We start from the raw sequence: 24,552 nt of genomic DNA, 5'->3' as shown, positions 1-24,552 counted from the left end.
CCCAGATATGAGGTCATCAGCCCTCTACAGCGGTGTAGTGAGAGTAGCCAAGGGCAGGCCTGGGTCTCACAGGAAGGTCCCGCAGGCTGTGAGTCTCTTGCTCAAGGCTGGAGGGCTGGTGACCCTAGTCTCAAGGCCCCAGGAGCCCACATGGAGGTAGGTGGGCCCTCCCCTGTACCTTCGGAAGGGGACTGTGTCCTCTAGCCCAGCGTGCCAGCTACGTGGGCCTTGTTGCTCGTCCTTAGGGTTGGCTGGGCTCCAGTCCTTGGGCCAAGCCTGAGCTGTGGGCAGGATGGATCCGGGGGCCCCCCAGGTGGGGGATTGGTGGATGTTGCCTACAATTGTGGGTTATCTGGGGAGCAGAGCTAGGTGGGTGGGGCAGATGGCCTGTCCATCAAGCTGCCCTCCCAGACTGGGGCTCCTGTTTTCTTGGATGCTCCCTTGTCTTCTTTCTAGGTTCCCCCATTCTTCCTGGGCTCTGTTCTGACCTAGTCACACGGCTGTTCTGGACCCGGCCCCAGATACTTTAATGCTGTCATGTCCTCATGGCCCTCCGGGTCCTGGTCACTAGTCTTCTCCTCAGAACCTAGAGCTGCCTGGGGTGGGGGGAGGGGCAGATGAGGACAGGGTCATCTATGACAGGGTCATAGGCACCGTTTTGGCCAGGCTTGGATTCATGTTCCATCCTGCATACAGCTGGGGACAGGATGCTAAGCAGGCTGTGTTCCCAGGGGCAAAGTGGGGTGTCAGGGACCAAGCCACAGTACTCCTGGTACAGAGAAAGGTTCCTGGGTCGTAACCTGATGGTGATGCCCAGCTTGGAGCCCAGTGCAGGTTGGTGGCATGCTGCCTACCCCAGCCTCACATCTAGTGTATAAGTACCATATCCCAGACAACGACTGTGGGCCGGGATTATCTCCATACAGCTGCTTCTCCTGTGTGAGGGAGCCACAGCCTCCCCTTCTCCCCAGTTTTTGGCCTCTGCCCCCCATAACTCCCCTGATGGTCTCTTGTATAGGACATTGTGTAAAGGTTGCCTTCACCCGGCAGGGTGGGAGGATGTGTGGGGAAGGAGAGACCTCAGCGTCCTGTCCTTGGCGGACTGTTTGCTAGAGACCCCTCTGGGCTGGAATGACACGGTGAAGCCATGGAGGAGAGGAAGGCTGGGCATCCTGGGGACATCCATCCCCGGGGGGGACAGAGGTCCGTCTATCAGACAGCGGCTGTTGGGGCCTGACCAGTTCGGGGCCAGCTCTTGTACTGTTGTTAGTGTTTTTCCAGAATTGCTTCTCCAGGGGGAGGGGAGTTTCACATCACACCTCCTGCTGATGCCCTTAAGGTCCTGTCACTCCCAAGCAACCTCCACCCTAGATGATTAATGACGGCTAAGTGAGCCAAGCATGCGGTCTGTCCCCTGGGGTCTGCACCGGCCTTGGCTGTTTGTCTGTGCTTTCTAGAACTTTGTTTGGTTCTCGGCAATGGGCCCCTATGGAAGCCCCACCATGCGTCTCCGTGTTAGGGGGCTGTGCCCAGGTCTGGCAGGACTGGATCTGTGGGACACCTGCCACAGCCTTGACTCTGCTTGGTGGGGATGCTGTGTGCGTTAATGCTAATGCGGCCAGCTGTCACACGTGAGCCACACCTGAGGTCCTCGCAGCCCATCTGAGAACCCTACCAATGTACCCGTTAGCATCTTACGTTGATGGACGTACAGGTGAGGCTGTGCCAGCCATTTCAGGCTGGTTCCCGAGATGACACGGTGTCTTCATGGCTGGGCACTCATTTATGTGGAGCCACTGCACTGGGGCCTGAGCTGTAGAGGGACCCAGGCCCCGCTTTTTGCTTTGCATCAAAATCCCCAAAGCAGTGGGCCACACCTGGCAGGAAGATCATCTCTTTTTCTGTTTAAATTGAGGTGAACCTCACATTATGAAAAACCAACTCTTGGGGCTCAGGCTTCAGTGTCACCTGGTGCGTTTCTGGCACTGTGAGGCCATCACCTCTCACCCTCCAGCGCTTTCGTCACCTTGGTGCACAGCCCTGTCATCAGTGGGAGCTCACAGCACCGGCTCGCCATCTGTTTTCTCAGACTGACAGCTGCGCAGTGTGCAGCCCCCTGGGACTGGTTTGCTTTCACTCCTTACGACCTCGGAACCATAGGGGGCTGCCCCAAGGACCGACATTGACATGGGGACAGTAGAGCATCGGAAAGAGGAATATGGAGGTATTTCTTGGGGTGTCCTAGTGAGCTGTGGAGGTGTCTTAGTGAGCTGACATATGGAGGTATTTCCTGGGGTGTCCTAGTGAGCTGTGGAGGTGTCTTAGTGAGCTGACAGGGGCGAGGGGAACATCCTTGGGGACTGTAGAGATATCCTAGTGAACCCTGCGTGGACTCAAGGGGCCAAGGCCCAGGTTGGTTATTTTTTAAAGGCTCACGAGGGTTGCGTATATTGTCTTAGAATGACCATCCTTAGTCACCGGACTCAGCATCAGGAGTGATGCCAGCCAAGACTGCAAGGGCAATTACTTGGTGGACCTCTGTGCTAGGCTCTAGGTCTGCCTCTAGTGGATTCTTCTGTGAAGGGTCTTGCTTCAGGTCACTGTGTATGTGTGGATACCAATGTCACGGTCTCCCAACTGTATTGGTTTGAGAGGGTTTCATGAAAGTCCCTGCCCAAAGCATGGAAACCCTGTCTTTGCAGGAACAGGTGATGACTGGGACATATTTATAAGTGCTATGGAGAGCAGGGCAGACCTCAGAGGGCATGCAGGGATGGGGCAGTTTACACACAAGTGATGGGGGGGGGCTCTATTGAACGGTTTACTATGAACTGGAAATGCAGCATGGGGACCTTCCGAAATGCCTCCGTCATTGCCCAGATGGCCGACTGGTCCTGCTCTGTGTAAGAAGGGGGCTCAGCCGGAGGACCTGCCCACTCTACCCTGCTCTTATGGTGTGTGGTTGTGGCAAAGATTGTCACAGCTTGGGAGGGAGTGCTCTGCCCTCTGTCCTGGGCTCTTACGCATGGAATTTATGTGGCATTTGCTATTTCCCGTAGCTCCCGTGGGCCTGGGCTGGAGACAGGGACCCTGAGATGGGTGGGATCAGATCTTCTCTGAGGATTACATGTCCATTGTGGGTGATCTCCCGATGCATGTGACACAACAGGGCTCAGGCTAGGCCAGGAGCAAAAGGAATTTCTCAGGCATTCTCGGGATAGGAGCCCCTGGCCACTGCTATGGTAACAGGGCAACAGATGTCTATCCTGGGTACCAGGCACTGTGACTCATTGCTGTGCCAAGCTCAGGGCTTTTTCAGTAGACATGCAGAGCCCCTGAGGCCCTGAGCAGCAGTGGGCATTCTTACTCTGATGTCCACTTGACTGAGGTGTGGCCTTGTGAGGTTCCCTAACCTGGACCCAGGGCCCATACAGTACCATGAGAGAACCTTGGTCTGTGACCCTGACCTGCGAGTCCCCACTGGCCTCCTCTCCAGCTTCCCACACAGTGATCTGAATGACAGGACAGACCTAGGAGCTGCGTTGTGCCTCATATCCTGGCCAGCCAGCCTGGCTTTGGTGCTGTCTCCTCAGGCCAGCAGACAGGGGACACTAGGTACCCCAGCCATGACCTCTGCTGAGACTCTGTGTAACTTCCCAGGAATTCCTAGGAAATTCCCACTGTAGGAATTTGCAGGGCTGGTGGCTTCATTCCAAGATTCCGGAGGCAGCTGGCCAGTGTCCTTTGGCCACCACTATTCTCATGGGACTACGGATATCTCTGAGGTCCTTAGCCGAGAGAAGTTCTTCTAGGGACCCTCATGAGGAGATGTGAAGAGATGCTGGGGCCACTGGGCAAGCTTTGGGCCAACTCAGGCCTGAGATACACATACCTGGTTCTGTCTATTACCTGTGTGTCGCTGAGGAGGGTTTCCTTCCCAGCAATAGCATATGGCACGTAGAATAAAGGCCTAACCATGTGTTCCTGTGACATGTTGGGGTACCTGTTGCCCTGAGCCTTCCTAGAAACTACAGGGGAGAGCCTAAACCTTTGGAGGTAAGTGGTTGGGGACACTGGAGGTTCAGCTTCCCTGGACTCAGCTGTGGCAGTCTGACCAGGCCAGTGGACGGAGGCCCTAGATCCTGACTCAACACATTCGTGAGGTTCTGACACCCCCAAACCTCCCTCAGAACCCTGGTCCCTTAAGTCCCAGGCTAGCCACATCGGGTGGCAGTTGAAGCACCGTTGCTTCTGGGTAAGCCTGAACCCAGACAAGGGTCCTCCATCTCAGCTGGTCACATGCCTCCTCAGAGTAGCCGCCTGTGCTCTGGACCCTAAGAACTGGTGGAGGGAAAGGAGCCACAGGCTCAGAACCTGGCAGTCTGGGTCCAGCAGCTTGACTCTGTGCTCATTGCTTTCCCTAACCTGACACGGTCCCACCTGGTCATGAAGGGAGCCCAGAGCTGTCCTGGTGGGACCAGAGTGCTGAGTCTATCGGCAAAGTTCTGGTGGCTATGAAGAGGAATCACGTGGGGTCCTCTCGCTGCAGAGCAAAGGGAGTTTGGTTTCTTTGGAAAGCCCAGGGCTGCAAAGGTGGTCCACCAGGGCACACAGGATGCTCCAGGGCTAACACCGCTGCTCGTGGCCACTCCTGAAGGTCAGATCCCCGTGTCCTGTAGACACGTTGTACTAGATGCAAAGAGAGCCACTCCCCTGGGTGCTTGGGTGGAAAGGGAGGATGGCAGTCTGACCCTGGGTCAGTTTATTGGGTCCCTCTTTGGGGTCTGTCATGTTAGCTGATATTCCCCTAACCCTTGGGGACACGGAGTTTCCATGGCCCAATGCTCGTCTGCTTTTCTCACCACAGATGTCGACGAGTGTGCCAATGCCAACGGGGGCTGTGAAGGCCCTTGCTGCAACACCGTGGGTGGTTTTTACTGCCGCTGTCCACCTGGCTACCAGCTTCAGGGCGATGGCAAAACCTGCCAAGGTAGGACCTGTCTGTTGCTCTGCCCTGAGGAGGGGAGGTGGGAGCCAGGGGCAAGCCCATGCTAGTCCTAGGTGCTAAGTCCCTATGGGGGAAGGGCCCACATCCCCGTGGATGCTGGGCGACCCTGATAGAACCTTGCCTGTCAAGGACTGTCAAGAGGCCTGGGGCTGGAAGCAGCTTGCCAAGCTCTGAACTGGCCCCCATAACTCCGCCCCAACGTTGCTGGCAGGCTGTCAGCAAAATCAAGACCAGACAGAAGACGGTCCTGGGGAGACACAGGGAACAGAGAGGGGAGGGAGCAGGAGGATGGAGGAGGCCCCACTGTCCCCAGCCCCTCATTCTCTGGCTGCCCTGACATCTGGACTCACGCTGGTTTGAACAGCTGGGCCTCTTGGAGTGTTTGGGGCCATCGGTGGCCAGGGTTCTGGGCCTGAGTCAAGAGCCTGTCTCTGCTCGCCGTATGAGACAGTCACTGTCATCTTGTGCCCCAGAATGTCCTCAGTTAAGTGTCCCACTGTCTGCAGCCATCCGACTGTCCATCTGCGAACCATCTGCCCACAAGTGGGGGCCCAGTCTGCTGGACGTGGGGTTGGGAGAAGCATTGGGGCGGGGGTGTCTGCTCTGCGTGAGACATTCTAGAAGAATGGATTCCCATGTTCTCCTTCCTAACTTGTCCCGACGGCCAGCAGGACTTTGGAGGTGGGAACATTGCTGTGACCTAGGGTCGTGCCCCAGCTGTGGGGCAGCCCTTGGCCTGTGCCTCCATGTGTCTAGACTAAAGGGAAGTAAGTATGGGCTTGGGGCCAAGGGTTTGGTGTCCCAGGAGGGCAGTGCAGGTCAGGGTAGATGATTGTGTCTGTGTCCCCATGCCTGTGCAGCCAATCCCTGATGGTGCCCTCAGAACCGAGACCCTGGCTTGCAGGTCTACTTGGGCCCCATCCAGAACTTCTTGGCAGCAGAGATTTGGGGCTTGGGTTGGCACCAGCATTAGAGATGGCTCATGATTTGAACTGGCTTAGTAAGTCAATTCTAGGGAGCAGCTTGCTCCCCCCACCCCTGTCCCCGTTCTTGTGTCTCTGTGGCATGGCTGTACATAAGTGTGCAAGACCTTCGGTAGCCCATCCCCCCACTGTGACGTGTAGGTGTGTCCTAGGGAGATTTCCTGGTCCCCACCAGTCACAGAGCCTACAGAGCCTTCTTCATTGCTGCAAGCCTGGAGTCTCTCCCTCCTGAAAGAGGGAGTGATCGCCACACTGGTTTAAGGAGCAAACTGAAAGACTTGGTAGAGACCTGGCCCTGGATAGTTTGCTGTGAGCCGGTTCATCTAACTGAGCACTGGCTATACCCTCCCCCAAGAGATACCTGCTCTGCAGCTCCCTTTCCATGGCTGCCGCTTCTTTGCCCAAGATTGGAATCAGGCTCCCCAGCCCCATGGCTTCCTAGATGGGACTGACCTGAGGTGCCTGTCCACTGCCCCTGGAGCCTCACCTTTCCTGATGGGGAGTCTGGAAATCGCCACTCTCCAGTGGCGTACGGATAGCCAGGTCAAGGGCTCTGCTGGGCAATTGAAGACTCCCGGCATTCCTCTGGTCTGCCTTCTGGAATGTATGGCGGTTATCCGTATGTACATCTCCCCTTGTGTAAGAACTGCAAGATGGGGACAGACATCAGCAGGAGTGGCTGCTGTCCCTGGGGCTAGGGCGCGATGCATCAGGCATAGGGTCCCTCCCAGCATAGCCATGAAGAAGATACCCCAGAAGTCCCTCACATGGACGTCAGGTTGGGGGCCAAAGACCTCAGTGTCAGGATGAAATGGGTTGGTAGGTTCTTTCTGTCTAGTGTGCCTGCTCCAGCTTTTGGTCAGTTGCTTTGGGGTGATGCAGTTGGTCAGAGAGATCTTGGCTCTAGACTGACCCCATGTTTCTTACAGCCCAGGAGAGCAGGGCGGAATTTCTACAGTGGGGTTCCAGGCAGGTATGTGTAAGGATGACCCCCCCAAAGACCTACAGAGCCCCAGAGAAAGAACTGCTACCTTCTCAGCCCATTCACATCTGTCTTATCAAGGAGAGGGATGCTCTTGGGTGTGTATCAGTGGGTGCTACCATCATCTTCCTCCCAGAAGCTGGAGTTTGTAGTGTGTGCTCTGGAGCTGGTGTGCTGTGTTGATCGGCCATCCAAGCGGGACATGGACGTTGGGGAGTTGAGTGCAGTGCCAGGAAGCCATCGTCCACTTACAGCCCCGGGCAGGAAGCAGAAAGAAGGCAGAAGAGGGTGATGACCCGAGCCCAAAGCGGGCCATCCAGGGTGCTGCTGGACTTGGGCCTTACTCGTGCCAGGCAAGCAGCTCACCACTAAGCCATACATCCCCTCAGCCCTCTTTGAGACAGGGTCTGACTAAACTTCCCAGGCTTTCCCGGACCTCATTCTGCGGCCCAGGAAGACCTGGAACTTGAGATCTTCCTGCACCAGCCTCCTGATTAGCTGGGATTGCAGGCCTGTGGCCCCAAGCTAACTTCTGTTCCTTCATGAGACATTGGAGTCTCTGTTTGGATTCCCCTAAGGGTAGACCAGGTCTCTGCCTCTGACAGAGGTGGGAAGAGGCAGGAACATTGACTACACGGGCAAGTCTTAGGCAGAGGATGGTTTGGCCTTGCAGCACCCGCCTTCTCTTTCCTTGCCTCTTCCCGGCCCCAGCCCCTCCTCCCCACCTCCCCACCTCCCATGGGGTTCATGCCCCAGCTCTGCGAGTTTGGGATGATTGGAGTTCTAAGTCACCTCATGGCCAAGGGCCTCCACAGCGAGCCAGGGGCCTGCTGTGCTTTCTTTGTTCCTTGCCAGCCCGGCCTCCTCTGGCCGGTACGTGAGGCAGCTCGTGGGGCGCAGGCTGCCTGCATGTGCGAGCACAGGCTGTAGGAAATGAAGACATCCCAGGAGGAAAGGACGGCCTCACTTGCTCACGCGGGGAGGTGTGTGCAGAGTTGATGGTGGGGTGAGCCCAGAAACCGCTCTGAGTGATGAATAGCCGCTGTAAAACAGAGTGCTGGCATGGGAGTCTGGCCCGAGGTGTCTTGGCCCCGGCCCTGAGACCTGGTCCAGGCTGGTGTACGTCATGTGTTGGGAGGCTCTGCTGGAGCCGGTGCTGAGTCCATTCAGCGGGACTGGGTGGTCTGAGTGACACTAGCCACTGCTCCTGCCCCGCTGGGTGGGATCCGGTCTCTGTTTTGGACTGGGCCTGAATAGGTAGGCCCAGGCCCATGTATGATAGACCTATCGTGGTTCTTTGGTGATGCTCATTTTGTTTAGTGTGTATGTATGTGTACATGAGTGTGTATGTATATGTGTGTGTAAGGGGAAGAACACTCTGTCTTGTTCTTTAGATGCTATCAGCCTTCTTTTCTGAGACAGGCTCTCATTGGTCTGGAACTCACCAAGTAGCAGCCCAGCAGCCAGTGAACCCCAGGAGTCTCCCCGTCTCTCCCTTTCCAGATCTGGGGCTGCAGGTTCACACCACCACACCCAGCCCTCACGCTGATGAGGCAAGCACCGACTGAACCGTCTTTCTTCTCCCCAGCAGAGCTCCTAGCTGTATGTTCCAGGGCCCTGAATGCATCTCCACTTCCACGAAGTGTCCACGGCAAAAGCCATCCCAGGGCTCACCTTTGGTGTCATGATGGTGGAGCTTGGACGTGTGTCTGGGCAATCAAACAGGACAAATAGGACTCTCAGCTTCTCCACTCATTAGAGGATTCAAGGAAATGCTTAGAGACCAGGGCTGGCATCATTCCAGCAGATAGCCCTTCTCTTCCCCCTCAGCCGTACAGGCTTAAGGGTAGAGCTGGGGTTACCATGGAATGTTCACGAGATGCCTGTGGGCGCCAGCTCTTTGTGGACACTACGTCATTGTCCCCAAGGCTCCCCCAAACCGAGGTTCCCAAGAAGCCTGTCTCACCCACTCTTAGCTGTCATAGTGACTCCAGTCCCATTTCTGTCACACCCACCAATGCAGCCTTGTTGCCTGAGAGCTCCGCTAGTTCCTCTCTGTCCCCCGGGAGAGGAAGGAACGTGGGAAGCGAGTCGCAGTTCTGATTAGGAAAGGCTGACAGCAGCTGACCCAGGCCAGCTGGACTGGTCCACGGGGAGGGCCGGTGCTGCTATGTTAGACCCCCGTCCTTGTGCCTGACACCTGGGGTAGCTGCATGTCCATGCTAGCGCCTTCTCTGACCCTCTGGACCCCGGGAAGCAGCACTCCTACAGAGTCTCCCCAAAGTCTTTAGTGCCTGTGGGTTTTGTACTCCATGGGGGTAGCCTGGCCTTAGTGGGTGGGAAGAAGAGTGACCGAAGCCCCCCACTATGCCCTTGGCACTCAACAGGTACCACATGGGTCAACACTGGGTCTCTGCTGGCCCAGGCCCCTCTCCTTCCCTCAGTTGTAGAGACTGTTTCTGAGAAGGCCATAGGCTCCAGTCTTTTGTGGACACCATGCCATCTTCCTCAGAGAGTCAGACATGTGGGAGAGGCCTCCAAAGCTTCACATACTGTTAAAGCGCTGAGCTGGAAGACAGGGAGGGGCAGTAGTGACTCGGAATCCCAAGCAGGGCTGGTGAGCCCAGAGCTGGATGGTAAAGTCCAGAGCAGCGTCAGGGACCCCAGGGTTCTGTGCTCAGCTGCTTGGGTGGCTTCTGCTCCCTCTGGAGCCCTCTCCATTCTCCCAGGGCCTTTGGGACATGGAAGAGGTGTGGCGTGTTCAGTCCCCCTCTCTCTGGTCAGCAGTACCCGGCATGTAGCTGACATTTGTGTCTGCCACTGTCCTCTGTGAACGTGGATGCTAAGTTTACTCTGCAGTAGGATAACGTGAAGGGAGGTGGTTATAGGAAAGCGTAGAGGGGACCTGTCGCTCCAGCCATCCTCCACAGACGACCCAAGTGCTGTTTATGAGGAAAAGACCTCACCAGATGCTAGTTTTGCCGGCTTCTGTCCTGGCTCTCCATGTAATTCTCTGTTCAGTTGGTTCCTGCTGTTGGTCATTCACCAAATGAGGCATTTAGTTAGTTACAGCAGCAAGAATGGCCTGCTCCATGGACAGAGTCTGAGGCTGGGGAATGTGGCCACACACCCATGGGCCCTGGAGTTAGGCATGAACCTGGCCTTCGGGCCACACAGTCATAGCCCTTCTGCCAGGGCAAGAACTGGAGCTTCCCCAGTCCAGTGTCCTCTGGATACGGCAAGGAAACCCAGCTACAGATGCGATCCTTCCAGGCCAGCAGCGGGGTTTCCAGAGACGCCCATGGCCAAGGCCTTCTTCCTCCGTCGGAGGTGCTGAGAGTTGAAAGTTCTCATTTCCCATTGCTGGCTCACGCTCATTCCTCTAGTGAACAAACTGGCAGGTAGACTCTCGGTGGAGGCCAAGGCAGGAAAGTAATAGCCTCCAAGGTCCATACATTGCCAGCACAATGACAACAGCCCAGGAGGCTTATCCCACCCACCCCCCAAAGTCACTCCAGGGTAGGCAGGTGGAGCCTCTGGTAAACACCAGCAACCTTCTTAGCAGAAGCCCTGTGGGCTCAGGCAGACTTGCAGGAAAGAGTTAGACATAAGAGATCATGAAGGCCGAGGTTTTCATCCCTGAGTGCCGACTGAAGACAGCATGCATGGCTCAGGGTCCCTCAATCCTGGGGCTGGGGCTGTGGTGTTAGGCACTTGCCTAACATACACAAAACCTTGGGTTCAGTCCTCAGAGCTATGCAAATTTCATGGTGGCTTAAACCTACAATCTTAGACTTGGGAAGGGGATGCAGGAGGATCAGAAGTTCAAGGTCACCCTCCTCTATTTTTGAGGCCAGCTTGGGGTTATAGAGACTGCCTCCTCCCCCCCAAATTAAGTAAGTAAGTAAATAAATAAATAAATAAAGCTGCATTCTCAAACTAAGCCCACAGAAAGGAAACAGTAGAACGGTGGACCCTAGAGTGTTCTAGGAATCCTGGCTGGTCTCTGGGGTGAGAAAATGACCATTAGATGATGCAGGTACGATCTTGCTCTGGTTTTGGAAGCTTCTGCACTGGATTGGGGGTCTTCTGGGCTGGGGAAAGGGAAGTTCTCGGCACCCTCTCTTCTGTCCTCCTGGTATCTCAGCTGGCCTTCCTGGATTTACTCCCTGGTGGTCTAGGTCTCCTCCTGAGCAGAGCAGCAATTGCTGGATAGCAGGGATCCTGAGCTGCCTTACAGAGTGGCCATGTCTTGTAGAACCTAGAACAACTCATTTCTCTTTATGTCTCCTGGAAGTGAGGCTAACAGCTCCTCCTGGTTAGCAGGTGGCAGGGTGGGGTGGGGCGGGGCAGGAGACTCTCTACCCGACCTCTGCAGTGTCTCTCCTCCGTTATTGTCCCCAGCTGCTCTTCCCCCACTGGGCCAATCTCCTCTTGTCCCATGGCCTCTTAACTCTTTCCTGTGCAGCTATGTCTTCCAGCAGCTGTTTGTCTCAGTGCATTTGGCTTGAATGATGACTGCACCTGCCACCCGGGGCCTCATGGGATACTTTCCCTGCCTCTCTCTACCTCTTCCCCAAGGCCTCCTGAGACATGAGTCTAAGCCCAGACCCCCCGCCCCCCACCAAATTCTTTTGCTACCCCACTTCAGACCCCACTTGGCAACTAGACTCTTAACTATTGAACCTTCAGACCCCGGAATCTCATCCTAGAATCCTTTACAGTTCTGGAAGTCAGTTTGGGGGACAGTGGGAATGGAGAAAAGGCCTGTGACTGGCTGATATGAGGGGACATGTACCACCTAGGGCCAGTGTAGGGGTTTGAGGGCATATATACTTAGGAGTGGGGGAAACCTTGATGAGTTAGAGGTTGCTGCTATGAATCATACGTGGATGCAGACTGTTTCTCAGAGTCTGGGTAGCATGTAGACATCTGTAGGCAGTGTGGGGGCAGGGAGACAGTAGCATCTAGGACCTCCTTTGTCCTGGCATCCAGCAGATGAAGAGAGGGGTGACCAAAGGGGCTTCTGGGACATCAAGGTGACATCCTTGTTGATCCTGTTGATTGTCCCACAGTCTGCTGCTGCCTTCTTCCCTGGTGTGGGGCCAGGCTCTGGGATCTAGGCACTCTGTCCAGATCTCCCAACGTCACTGACTGGTAGCCAAGCCTTTTCTTCCTCATTGCCTAGCAATTTGCACCTGTCTGCTCATATGCTCTGAGAAGCTAATGGTGTATTCTTAAAAATGTTACTTCCAAAGGCCAGGTCACGCCTTCCTCAACCCAGGAAGTCCCATGGTGTCAGTTTGTCCCTTCTCTTGAGTGTGATGTAAGACTCAGGTGTGCATGGGCCCAGGGAGATGACTGACGTCCCCTAGGGTGTGAGTGTGCCCTTGGTAGGAAGCCATCAGACAGTTCTGGGTCTTACACAACCATAGGGAGAGAGATCCAACAACAGATAGCTGTCACCAAGAAACTGTTTGCACTCCGTGTTCATATGGTCTGAGTCCCTGCGTGGCTCTAGGTCTGGCCCTTGTCGTGCCTCGCTGGCTTTATTCTGGCATTGGGGTCTCAGGTGCTTTGGGCGGGTTTAGTGTTCCCTGGGATGTACGGCTTCTGGGAGAGGCTGTGAGTCAAAACTGCTCTCCCGAGAGGCCGTCCATCCTCAAGGACAGGAGCCTCTTATTTCCACCTGGTCCTGCCAGGAATGGCTGCAGGCAGGAAAGGTAGCTGGCTCTGTTCTCCTTCCTCGGCTTGGGTGAGGAGCAGAGACCAGCAATGGGTTTACCAGAAGGCTCACTCAGAATGGTTCCAGGAGGCACAGCCAGACGCTGTGTGCTCTGAGGCCAGGCGGGGGCCCTGGTCCTCTCTGCTCCTGAAATAACTTCCACACAGCACAGTGGGAGAGAGGCTGGGAGGGATGCCGTGGAGTCTGTAGGGAAGTGAGTTGAGTTGTATTTGGCTGCACACCGCAGACTCACCTGCTCTGGAGATGAAGGGTCAGAAACAGCCAGCAGGTGCATTTGCTGTCTCGGGGGAGGGTCGAGGGTCAGGGAGGCGGTGTCTTTGACTTAGAGGCTGAGTTCCTCTAGCTCTGGTTTCATTTCTGTTGCTCTGATGAAATTCCCTGCTAAAAAGCATATTAGGCTGTGTGGTGGTGGCGTGCGCCTTTAATCCCAGCACTCCCGAGGCAGAGGCAGGCAGATCTTTGTGAGTTCAAGACCAGCCTGGTCTATGGAGCAGGGAGTTTCAGGGCAGCCAGAACTGTTAAAGAAACCCGGTCTCAAAAAGCAAACAAACAAAAAGCAGACTAGAGGAAAGGGTCTGTTTTATCTCTTAATTCCCATTTAGAGTCCTAATGGCAGTTCAGGCCCCGCCGTAGAGGAAATGGCACCTCCCGCACTAGGCTGAGTCTTGTGCCTTTGACTGATGCAATGAAGACAGTCCTCCAGATGTCCCCATAGGCCAGTCTACACAGACAGTCCTTCATTAAGACTCTTCCCAGGTGACTCTGGGTTGTGTTGTGGTGTTGGCAAAGGTAACCATCCCCAACCTGTCTGGTTCTTCTCCCGGCAGCTGGAGATGCAGTTGGTATGAGACCAGCAGCCCACTTTGCTCGGTCTGCATGAACTGTCTGCCCCTGTGCTGGGCATGGAAGACATTCCCTTCAGCTCTCTTAAGGTCCCCCTGGGAGCATGGCTAGACTGGTCTGGCACAGTGGGCATGTGAAGAAGCTTGTGGGCATCATGGCTTATTCAACCACACACCTCACCCCACTATGGGAATGCTTAGGACCTCAGGTTTAGATCTCAGGACTGTCTGTATAGGTCTCTGATTCCTTCTTTCCTTTATACCCTCCCCTGCCTGCTGTGGACTGGGTTATCTCTTGGTCCTTCACCAGGTCTCCACAAGCAGTTCCACCAAGGGCTGGCCCTATGGGTTATTGACAGGTGGGAACATGGATAGGGCGGGGAGGTAGCCTCATCTCTTAGAGTCATCTCTGAGTTCTTAGGAACCTGGGTGAGGTATTAAATAGACCCCCCCCACACACACACTCAGATAATATGCTTCTGTGCACCTCTGTACTCAGTCTGTGTGGCCTGGATACTGCTCATTTCTTTGGGATTCAGTAACATGTACTTAGGTGTTTGATATCCAAGTTGGACCAGGGTAAAACCTCAGGAAAGGATTTGTGGAGAGGGTATCCAAGGATGATCCTACGAGACAGACCCACAAAGCAGGAGCCAGTGGGGTCCCATTCTACTTTCTTAGGTCTTGGTGGCCCTGGGAGATGTCAGTTCTGCCCCACTGCCTAGAGTCGGGGCCTTCCAGCTCTGAAGGAAGTAATGGTGTTTGGGGGGAGTCCTTGTGGTATCTGGGGGAATCAGGACAGAGGAGGCTAGTGGCTGCTTGTGTGGGGAGGGAGCTGGACTGGCGGAGGTAGGAGTTGGCCCCTGTTGCTGACACAGTCATTCCACAGACAGAGCCACAGCGGGTTTGCCTTGGGAAGGCATTTCCCAAACAGCATCCAGACCCCAAAGTCCTGTGTCTGGATATATTTAGTGACATGAGGGGAGATGGAGGGGACAGTAGGGTGGCATTGCGAGGCCCCGGGCTGCCATGTGGGCCAGGCTAGACAGATGTGGGACGTGGGAATGAGTAGCCCCACTTCGGCAATGGGAGGAGCTAGAGTCAGTGGAAGAGGGAGTAGGAATGAGAGGTCACTGATGGTCCCGGATTGTGGGGGGCTGAGGTCAGCAGGCATGTGGCTGCTAGTGGCTAGGCTCAATGCTGGAGTCCTTTGGCTTGTTTCAGGCCTGGCTGGCTCCCATGACACCTTTTAGGATTGATGGGAAGGGACAGGTCCTTCAGGGACCAGCTCTGGGCACTGTCACTGACTTAATGTTTAGCCTTGGGGTTTTGACATTATTAAAAGGCCCAGAGGAGGAGCTCAGACAGCTTGACATCCCTACTCATGTCTACCCTTTCTCCGCAGGAGGGAGGTGCTGCCGCCGTCACCCCTTATTGTAGAGGGAGAAACCAAGGCAGACAGGTTTCATGGCTGGGGACTGGGCACGGGAAAGACAAGCATGGCGCTGCAGCAGCAGTTGAGAGTTCACAGATAGATTTATAAGCAGGAAACCGAGAAAGCTCACTTGAAGTGGCAAAGTCTTTTAAAATGCCTTAACCCACCCTCAGTGGCCTACAGCTTCCAGGCAGACTATACCACCTGATCCTCTCCAAACGACTGCTAGCTGGGGACCAAGTATTCAAGGAAAGGGTTTATTTCAGCTTCTGCCTCTTAGAACACACTTGATGGCGGATGCCTGGGTAGGTGCTCAGGATGTCTGCTCAGAGCAGACACCTGCAGGCAGGAGCTGAGGCAGAGGCCTTGGAAGAATACGGCTGCTGTGTGGCAGACTTTCCCTGGGGAGATGTAGCACACACAGTGTCTTCTCACTCCACATAGGGTAGCCCTCAGCAGATTGGAGTATAGCTGCTCTCAGAGCCCAACTGATAAACCCATGAGTTTTATTGGAGTTAATTAAGAAACATAGGTGAGGGGCTGCTATGTTTCAATCTCGGGGAACACGCTACAAAGCAGCTGCAGGACCACCTGCCCAGCAGTAGTACCACCCCTGCTGGGCTCAGCCCGCCCACATAAACCTTTAATCAAGAAAAATGCTCTCCAGGCTTGTCTATAGGCCAATTCGATGGCGGCATTTTCTCAGTTGAGGCTTTCCCCAGACAACCGTAGCTTGTTTCAAATTCTCTCTCTAGGCAAAACAGGACAGGTGAGTAGGTCTCCTACTTCTAGGGCCTTGAGTTTGGGAGGTGTTAAAGTGTGTTTTACCTAAGCAGGGGTTTGTGTCATTTGTCTGCCACTTGACCCAACCTGTGGCCCAAAGGATGGCAGCAGAGGAAGCACTGACTCATTGGTAAAGTGACTTGCGTTAGAGTCTTTTCTTGTCTCTGTGAGGCGGCTGCCACCTCTGCCACCTCACTGCATGCTGCTCTGACTTAGCTACCCCCTACCTTTCAGTAGTCAACAACTATAGAAGTTGGCACCCTAGAGTCCTCACTGACAATGGGGTACATGTTAGCAGTGGCAAGCAGTGCCATACTCTGAGTTGCCTGCTATCCAAGTCCCGCCCACAGCATACTTATTGGGGAGGTTTCTGGAAGCACCCCAAGGCAAAGGCTTAGTGTCTCTGAGGTGTACCACTCAAAGAAGGCAGGAGAGGGGGGCTTACCCCGCAGACCAGCAGATCCCAGACAGGCATGTCTGCTCTGTCATGCCCCAGCAGGTAGGTGAAAGGGTAGGCTGGGCCCTGGATTCCAGACAGGACAGGACAGGTGGGACATTGTGGGCTTGCAAGGCTGCTGCTTCCAGTGTTCCCACTGGCCAGCACTGGCTTTCTTTTCTCTGCCATATGTAGCCAGTGGGTCAGACTATGGGTCAAAGACCTTTCCACCTATAGTCTGGTGGCCCAGGGAGCATTAACCCTCTTCCTTCCTGGCAGCTATGGCTAACGTAACCTGTGCTCACTGCCTATCTGGAATGTTCAGAGGGAGACATGGTCACTTCTAGGAGAGCAGATTATGCTGTTACAATGTTACAGCTGCCTTCCTTTGTGGTTGCTGTCAGCAGCTTCCTGAAAGCAGGCATGGACAGGTGTCCTGTCCTCTAACCCTGGTTCAGGGACTCAGCCTAAATCTAGAGCATCTTCCCAACAGAGCACCTGGTCACCAATCACCCCATCTTGTCAAGTGCCCCACTTTCTGGGTACAGCCTTTTCCATCTCATTCAGGCCCTGGGAAGGGGGGGGGTGTCTGTGAGAGAGAGGGTGTATCAGAAAAAGTGTGGGCTCAGGAGGGAATCTCCCACCTGAGCTGGAATCCCAGACCTGGCTCTCCGTGAGAGGTGGACTACAGAGCAGCTGGTTAAAGACCCGAGTGTGAGCCTCCTTGAACTCAGACAGACCCACACCTATCTATGTGTGGGGCTGTCCCTCTTAGCTCGTCTGCTCTGTTCCCAGCACTGTCCTTGTGCTAAGGGATGTGGGGACTCTTTTCAGGCTCCTTTCACGGAGCCCAGTGAAGGGTGAAATAGATGGGGACACAGGGCTTAGGGGGTGAAGAAGTGGTGGTAGCATCTCCATGCCTAGGATTCCAGCTTTGTACTGTGGCCCCGCCTTCCCGCGCTCCCCACCAAGCCTCCTCTGCAGGGCCTCCCAGCCTTGCCAGGGTGGCTTCATTCTCTGCTTTGGTTTCTCTTCTGTGTTGGCCAGGACACGATGACTGTATGTCTGTGCACGTTTGTGTGCGCATCTCTGTCTGAAGTTGTGCGTCTGTGTATGTCTTTTGTGTGTGTGCGCGTCTGTACCGTGGGCCGTGCGTGCACATGTGTCTGTATGTGCCTGCGGTTTGTGTGGGTTTGTGTCTCTGGATCATGGTTTGACTGTGAGTGTGTGCCAGCAGGAATGCAGGGGCCATGCTGTGGCGGGACCAGCACGGCCCCTGGGGGTGGGTGGGCGGGGCTAGGAGTTGAGGCGGCTCCCTCTGGAGTCTGAGGATTTGGCCTTTACCTGCAAGGGGTGGAGGGAAAGTTGAGACCATAAAGGCAGAGGGGCGGGACATGCCAGACTCAGAGCTGCTCCCTGCCGGCAAGCGCACAACCCGAGTGCCTTGGAGTTGGAGTGTATCCGACTGTGTCTGAGCTGGATGTGCACAGAAGCCTGGAGCTGGAGCCCTGATCTGTGAGCTCTGAACAAGATTCCTGAGCCCAGGCTGCCTACTACTCCACAGACCCGGCATGGAGGCATCCCGGGGCTGGGGAGGGCTGGCTATGCTCTGGTGCCTTGGGCTCCTAGGCAGCCCGGTGGGTGTCATTGGCACTCACTACCGCTACCTGTGGAGGAACTGCTACCCATGCCACCTGAGCCAGGCCGGCTACCCCGTGAGCACCGGTGACCAGAGGCCAGGTGGGCACCCCGGGAGCAGGGCTGGGTGGGATCAGGATGCCCCTCCCTAGCACGCTTCCTTTGTTTCTTTCTCTCTTTTATTTTTGTTTGATATGTACAGGGCATATTGTCTGAATGTATGTGTGTGTACTGTGTGCATGCAATGACCTCAGAGGCCAGAAGAGGGCGTTGGACCTCCTGGAACTTGAGTCACAGACGTTGCAGGCTCCATGTGGGTTCTGGAATTAAATCCTCTGGATGAGCAGCAGGTGACCTTAACCACTGTGTTGTCAGCCCTCATTTCTTTTTTTCAAAGTTTACGCCAGGCAGTGAGCACAGGGGGAGTCAGCCAGGGAAGGGCCCAACAGGTGCTTACTGCTGAGACGGGGACCCAGACGTTCCCTGAGCAATCAGACCTTCTTGTCCTGTGACAGCAGGGAGCTCACTTCCCTGGAGGAGGCAAATGCTCCTGGCTTTTTGAGCTAAGCTTCCTGTGTGCCCACACCTCTGTCTCAGCCACTCTGGAGTTAAATGAGAAGGGAAGAGCTTAGGGACCTTTTGGGGTGCCCTGTGTGACCATGGCAGGTGCTGTCATTCCAGCCCACCGGACTCTCAGTCCCAGACAGCGGGGGCACTTAGAGGCTCTGGGCTTGAGACTCTGGCAGCCATGGGGATTAGGATCCTCTTATTCTCGCTCACCCTGGAAGCAGGGATTTGATGCTTCTGAGCCGGCCTCCCTCCACGTGGCTGTACACAGCCTGGAGCTGGGCACCCTCAGGAATGTGGCTGACTCATCACTTGCACCCCATGGAGAGACAAGGGCCTCTGATGCTCCCTATCAGTCCCTCCCAGACGAGAGATGCCCCTGGGGCGAGTCTCACTCTTCCATGCCCGAAAGGCATCCGGGTGTAGTCAGATGCTATACTGTGTCATTCAGTTCCGGCTGGCACGTCACTGCCTTGTCGGTGGCACTTGGGAGCGTGTGTAGCATCAGAAGGTCTCACTTGGGCATGACCAGGCTTTGTGGAGAATTGGAGCCCAGTGCCTGCGCTGAGGCTTTTCCAGGGGCAGAGGGAGAAGAAAAGCCAGTGGATTCTGGTTTTTAGAGTGAGGAACTGGTGTCCTGGTGTCTGTTGCCTCCAGAGTGGCAAGGTTGCAGAGGTGTTTCCTGGAAGCCACGGTGAAGCTTGAGAAAACTCTGAGATGCTTTCCACAGAGGCAGCGTTTGGCGACTGGCTGGCCTTGACTGTTGTGTGTTGTTGGCCAGGAACCGGTGGGGGTGGGTAAGGATTGGTGCCCCTGGTCCTTCTGATGTCATTCTTTATGCTTCCCGGCAGCACCACCAGCCTCGGCTTAGCAGGTGCTTACAGGCTTACCCAGCGCCCACAGGAACTGGCCCAGGTTGGCACAACAATGTTACCATGTGCTGTGCACATGTGTGTCCTGTCATGAGCACCAAGTTCTCAGTCACTGGTCACAGCCGATGGGGGCAGAACGATTTAAAATGACTTTTCCAGTTCCCCCAGCTGGATGGCCCTTCCCTGGTACTCTTGGGGATTCAGCACACAGTGGGTTTGCTTACTACCAGACATAGCCCCTTGAATGAGCAGGTTCCATCTGACTCTCGAGTTGGGGTGCATGCTCTGCTCTGACCCATTCTCACTGGGTCGGCAGGAAAGTATTTGTGCTACAGATGCATCCTGGCTATCCCTGTTCTTTGGGGGCTCCAGTCTTTGGAACATCTCTGGATAGCCCCACTGCAGGCTCAGTGTGACCACAGCTGCACTGTCTCTGTGTGGGAGGCTTAGCACAGTCCTGGGACACGGGCCCGTGGGATGAGAAATTCCCGGGAACCTAGCCTGTAAGCGTGCCTGGGCACAGATAGTGCTTGTGAGCCTGGCGTGTAGACGACCCCAGCAGGTACTGCTAGGTCAGGAGGCCAGGGTAGGAACTGTCAGCTTGTGAAACAGCAGCTCACGTGGCCGGAGTCACTCAACAGATGTCTGTACTCTGCATTTTTTTCCCTCATGGCCACTCCTGCAAATCTGTCTCTACTTGGTGCCCTAAAGCAGACACAGGCCGGGGAGGTGTCACTCAGTTGGGAGAGTGTTTGCCTGAAGTGCACAAAGCCAGGGCTTCCCTTCCCAGCACTGCATTACAAACTACATATAGAGGCATAATTGTCGTAATCCCAGCACTCAGCAGGCAGGGTATTAGAAGTTCAGGGCTATCCTTGACTACATAGTGAGTTTGAGGTTAACCTTGGCTATATGAGACCCTATCTCAAACAGTAGCAATAAAACCAGACTAGTCACCTGATGGTTGAGATGGGAGTCCCCAGAAGGCTGGAACTGAGATGTAAGTACACAGATAACCTGGGAGAACCTGTGTTTGCTGTCTCCCAGTGCACTGAGGCCTGGACTGCAGTGCTGAAGTGATCTCTCCCTGACCTTCCCATGCCCCTGCAAGGCTGTGGTGGCCTTGTGTTTGTCCAGATAATCCAGCACCCATCCCAAGTCAAGGCCCTCCAAGCAGTCCTGTCCCCAGCTTTCATTGCTGAGTAGTGTCATGGGGATGAGCACGTGAACGTCTTTAGGGACACTAGCCAGCCATGCTGACGGTAAGGAGTGTCGAGCCCGAGGCTCCTCAGGTCACTCCTCAGGTCATAGCCAAAGCTCTGCTCTAAGCTCAGCACCTCAGAGGTCCTCCAAGCTATTTGCAAACAGCTCTGTGCTGCCGCTGTGTGGCCCACTGTTTGATGAGACAAGCAGGATGTAGGTCACAGGGTCCTGCCCTGCTGTCAGAATGTCGGTTATTTCTGTAAAAGGGGTTCGTCTCAGCTGGTTCAGAAGAGGCCTGGTTGTCGGGGCTGCAGGGCTGTGTTTGAGGGTAAACCCTTCATCCTGGGATGGACCTGCCGTGTCCAGACGCTGGCTCTTGAGGGTGGAGGAGCTGAGGGGTGGTGGTGCTGAGAGCCATGGTGGAGATGCAGAGCTCCAGCCCAGGCTCCGTCATAAACTCACACCATAGGAGGCCCTCTGTCTCCAGGAAACACCTTAAAGGTAGGAAGGGTTGAAGCTGGAGTCATTACACCAGTCCCTCCTCAGAGGCACCTGGAACAGCGATAAAAGCCCTATCCCTGACTGGCAGATTATCACAGAAGTGATCTGGGACCCTTGTAAGGAGTTGGTTGCACACAGAGAGAGGCTAGAGCATCTGTCCCTGTCTCAAAGGACTGTGGAGAGGTGGTAGGTATGTGCAATCAGGGAGACCCATGTCCACACCAGTGTACGGCGAGTTAGCAGAGGAGTCCTGTTGAGAAACAGCGGTCTTGTGCCTGGGGGCCCTTCACAGACTGCCTTCTGCTTGAGAGTCTTTGTGGTCAGCAGGGCTCCCTCCCGGGCTTCCGAGGAGCATCCAGCCGTGTGCAGACTGACCGCTCCTCTCTCGCTGACCTGGGAGGATTGAGAACCCTTCGCCAGGGTGCTGGTGGCTCAGAATCCTTTAACTCTTACAGCCTGTTTGCCTTGCCCGCAGTGTTGGGGGTCAGGAGTGGTGCCCAGGACCGCCCATACTGTCCAGATAGCATTTCATGGGCCGGCTGACTGAGGACCCCTGGCATGTACCTTAGCTAAGCTGTATGTGCATCTGTGACCTCCCAGGGATTTGAGCTCAGGAACTAACTCCTCTCTGGACCCCGAGATATATGTTGTCGCCCCAACTCCTCTAGTGGGGTCCCTGAGACCCTCATCGTGCCCTGGCTCTTCTGTCTCTGAGTCTTTAGGGCCTTGGTCAGCACCGTCAAGCCTTTGTTTCCGAGTCGAGGGCTCACGTGACAGTGGCTTTGTGAAATAGAAGCAGGAGCTCGTGGCCTTGTTTCCTGCCTCTTGAGACAGGCACACAGAGCAGGACACCCTCTTGTGACTCCAGAGGGGCCGCTTGCCAGCCAGTTGGCTCTTCACCACATCCCTGTTGTTGTCCAGAGCTACCTGGTGCCACTCACCATACAGATTCCAGAAGGGGCATCACGGAATGAGGGCCACACTCCCAGCAGACAGGTCTTAGGAAGCACTGAGAAACAGAAAGGGGGCTTCTGTGTAAACAGAGAGAGAGGTACCACTGTCCATCCCTCACCCTGTAGCCCCCCTCAGGAGCCCTCATTCTCTCCTTCTGGACCCCTGTGCTGGTCCTGCCCTTGGGGGGTTGTGTACAGCGGATATGAAGAAGACAGTGGCCCATGCTGAGGCTTCCTTTGGTAGCTCTTCCCCCCCAGTGCATGCCAGCCATGGTAGATGGGCACCGCCTCTGTCTGGGGCTGTGAGGGAAATGGATGTGATCTGACAAGATCTGGGGTTCATGCTTCATCTGTTCAGCACAATGGGCCTGGCCTGGTGTGTGCCTAGCCGGTAATTCCACTCTCTCTCCCTAGATGTGGATGAGTGTCGTGCACACAACGGCGGCTGCCAGCATAGGTGTGTGAATACCCCTGGCTCTTACCTCTGTGAGTGCAAGCCTGGCTTCCGGCTCCACACAGATGGCAGGACCTGCCTAGGTAAGTGTCACCTGCCTGGGGCTCTGAGCCTCTGATGAGCCTCATTCTTCAGAACATCCTCAGGTCTAGGAAGGAGTGGCCAAGGGAGGCCTGAGTGGGCTGGCGTTCGTTAAACTATGCACTCAGTAGTTCCTTCCTGTGGAGCATGAGTGCTTGGGAGTCCTCAACACACCCTGCATGGGGATAATGCTCCCCCACCCCTCAGGTAAGGAGGCTGAGGTTTAGTTGGGTAAAAAAGCACATCCAAGGTCTCTGCTCACTCAGGTCCCTGCGTCCCCAGCTTGTGCCGGCTCTGCGGCTATGCTAAGTCTTGCTGTGATTGAGACCATCTGCAGAGGTTGATCAATCAACAGGGACCTAGGCCTGGCTAAGCTGCCACCAAGACAAGGGGCGGGGGTCTCCTGGGGTTGCGTCTGGGTGGTAGGGAGACAGGCTGAGCCTTGGCCCTTGACGACAGAAAACATTTTTTTGGTCTACAGAACAGGGCTTCTTTGGAAGCCTGAGCTGCCACAGCGGTGAGGGGCAACCAGAAAGCAGACTCCTGGCCCCTGGCTATCTGTAGGGTTTCTGCTGTGAGGGAAGGGTTTACTGGCCTCTGAGAACACAGGGCCTCTGGCAGCTTAGAGCTAAAGAGACATCCAGAGCCAGGCAGAGGAAGCTGTAAGAACAGCTCACAGCCGTCCACTTCATAGTGTGCCCTGGGTACTCCGTCGACCCCTCCCTCTTGGGGGAAGGCACCCCTACTTTCTACTTTGGAGATCCAGACAGCTTAGGCCAGTTCTGAGCGACTTGGTCTTGGCTGCTATAGGGCTGGCAATGTGCCAGCCCTGGGGGGTTGCACTCCATACACACATGTCTCAGCCTCCGTCCGCTGTTCCGCTGCAGGAGCCAGGCAGCTGCCCGAGTGAGAAGTAGAAGCAGATGCAGGAATGCTGCCATGTGTTTCAGGGTAACTGTGATAGTGGAGCCCAGCGACTGCCTGCTGGCCCTTCTGGGAGCCTGTGGCACCCTTGTCAGGCAGGATGCTTGCTCCTTAAAGAAGGGTGACGCTGGAGATGGGTGTGTGGGGCGACCCCTGCTGCTGGCTCCAGGACAAGGACACTCATTCCCCCTGTGTCTTCTCACTGTCTCCTTAGACAGTGGCCCTCACTGAGATGCCCTGAGGGTCCGGACAGAGGACCAGGATGGGATGCATCATTAACAGTCAGAGAACAGAGATGCCTCTTAGACCCAGAGTGACCCGGTGGTGGTACTGCTCAGAGGAAGGAGCCTTGAGCTCTGCTGGCTTCAGGAAGCCCAGGAGGGACAGCCCTTTACCCTGCCCTGGTCCTGGGCCCATACCACCCATTGCTATGCTGGAGACGAATGTGCTAGATTCTGCGTCATGGGGCCTCAGAAGGAGGGACTCATGGCATGTGCATTGTGGGCGGTCTGCATTGCCCCTGCGGCTCCCTGCTCACCCCGTAATACTGTTTATGTGGGTGGTTTCTCAGGTCTTCTGACCCTTCCCACCTGACACTTGGCTTGCGGGACATGGGTCCCGTGTGGAGCAGTGGCCTCAGATGGCCTCTGTCTCTGTCTCTCTCTCATTTTACTGTAACTTTCAACAAGGGTTTTACACTGAAGCTTCCTGAGATCACAGCCTCCTGCTGTGCTGTGTCTGGGGACAGTAGAATAATGGCCTGTATCTCCGTTAAGGGACACTACTACAAACTCTCCACACTGGCTCCTCCAGGCGTGATGGCTTCCCTTCTCTGATGAACTCTGCCTTAGGAAGACCCTGATCTCCCTCTAAGTGTCTGATGGCGTTCTGGGGACCCCTGAGCATTATCTCCATTCCCACACTATGCCGTGACACATTTCCCGGCACACCCTGAGGATATGGTCCCTACTCATTCTCCATCCTCAGTGGTCTCTCTGTGTTCCACCCATCTGGCTGTGGGTGCTGGATTTTTCTTGTGTGTCTAGATCTCCTAGGGAGCTTCTACAGTGAGCCTAGGTTTGTCAGGCTGAGTCCACCAGATGCTGCCTTCCCTGTGGGGGCCTGAGAAGGCTCCAGAGTAATT

General features: G+C 55.3%; 1 protein-coding gene across 1 annotated transcript in view; it reads left to right on the top strand.

Annotated features, from left to right (window-relative positions):
* Megf6 (multiple EGF like domains 6) overlaps positions 1-24,552 on the top strand; it is a 96,372-nt gene that overhangs the window by 43,482 nt on the left and 28,338 nt on the right. The window contains 2 exon segments of the mRNA XM_038334249.1: positions 4,868-4,990; positions 22,364-22,486. Coding sequence (XP_038190177.1) covers positions 4,868-4,990; positions 22,364-22,486 — 246 coding nt within the window.

The sequence above is a fragment of the Arvicola amphibius genome, chromosome 6, assembly GCF_903992535.2.
Source record: "Arvicola amphibius chromosome 6, mArvAmp1.2, whole genome shotgun sequence".
Classification (NCBI taxonomy): Eukaryota; Metazoa; Chordata; class Mammalia; order Rodentia; family Cricetidae; genus Arvicola; species Arvicola amphibius.
This window is presented reverse-complemented; position numbering and strand designations above follow the sequence as displayed.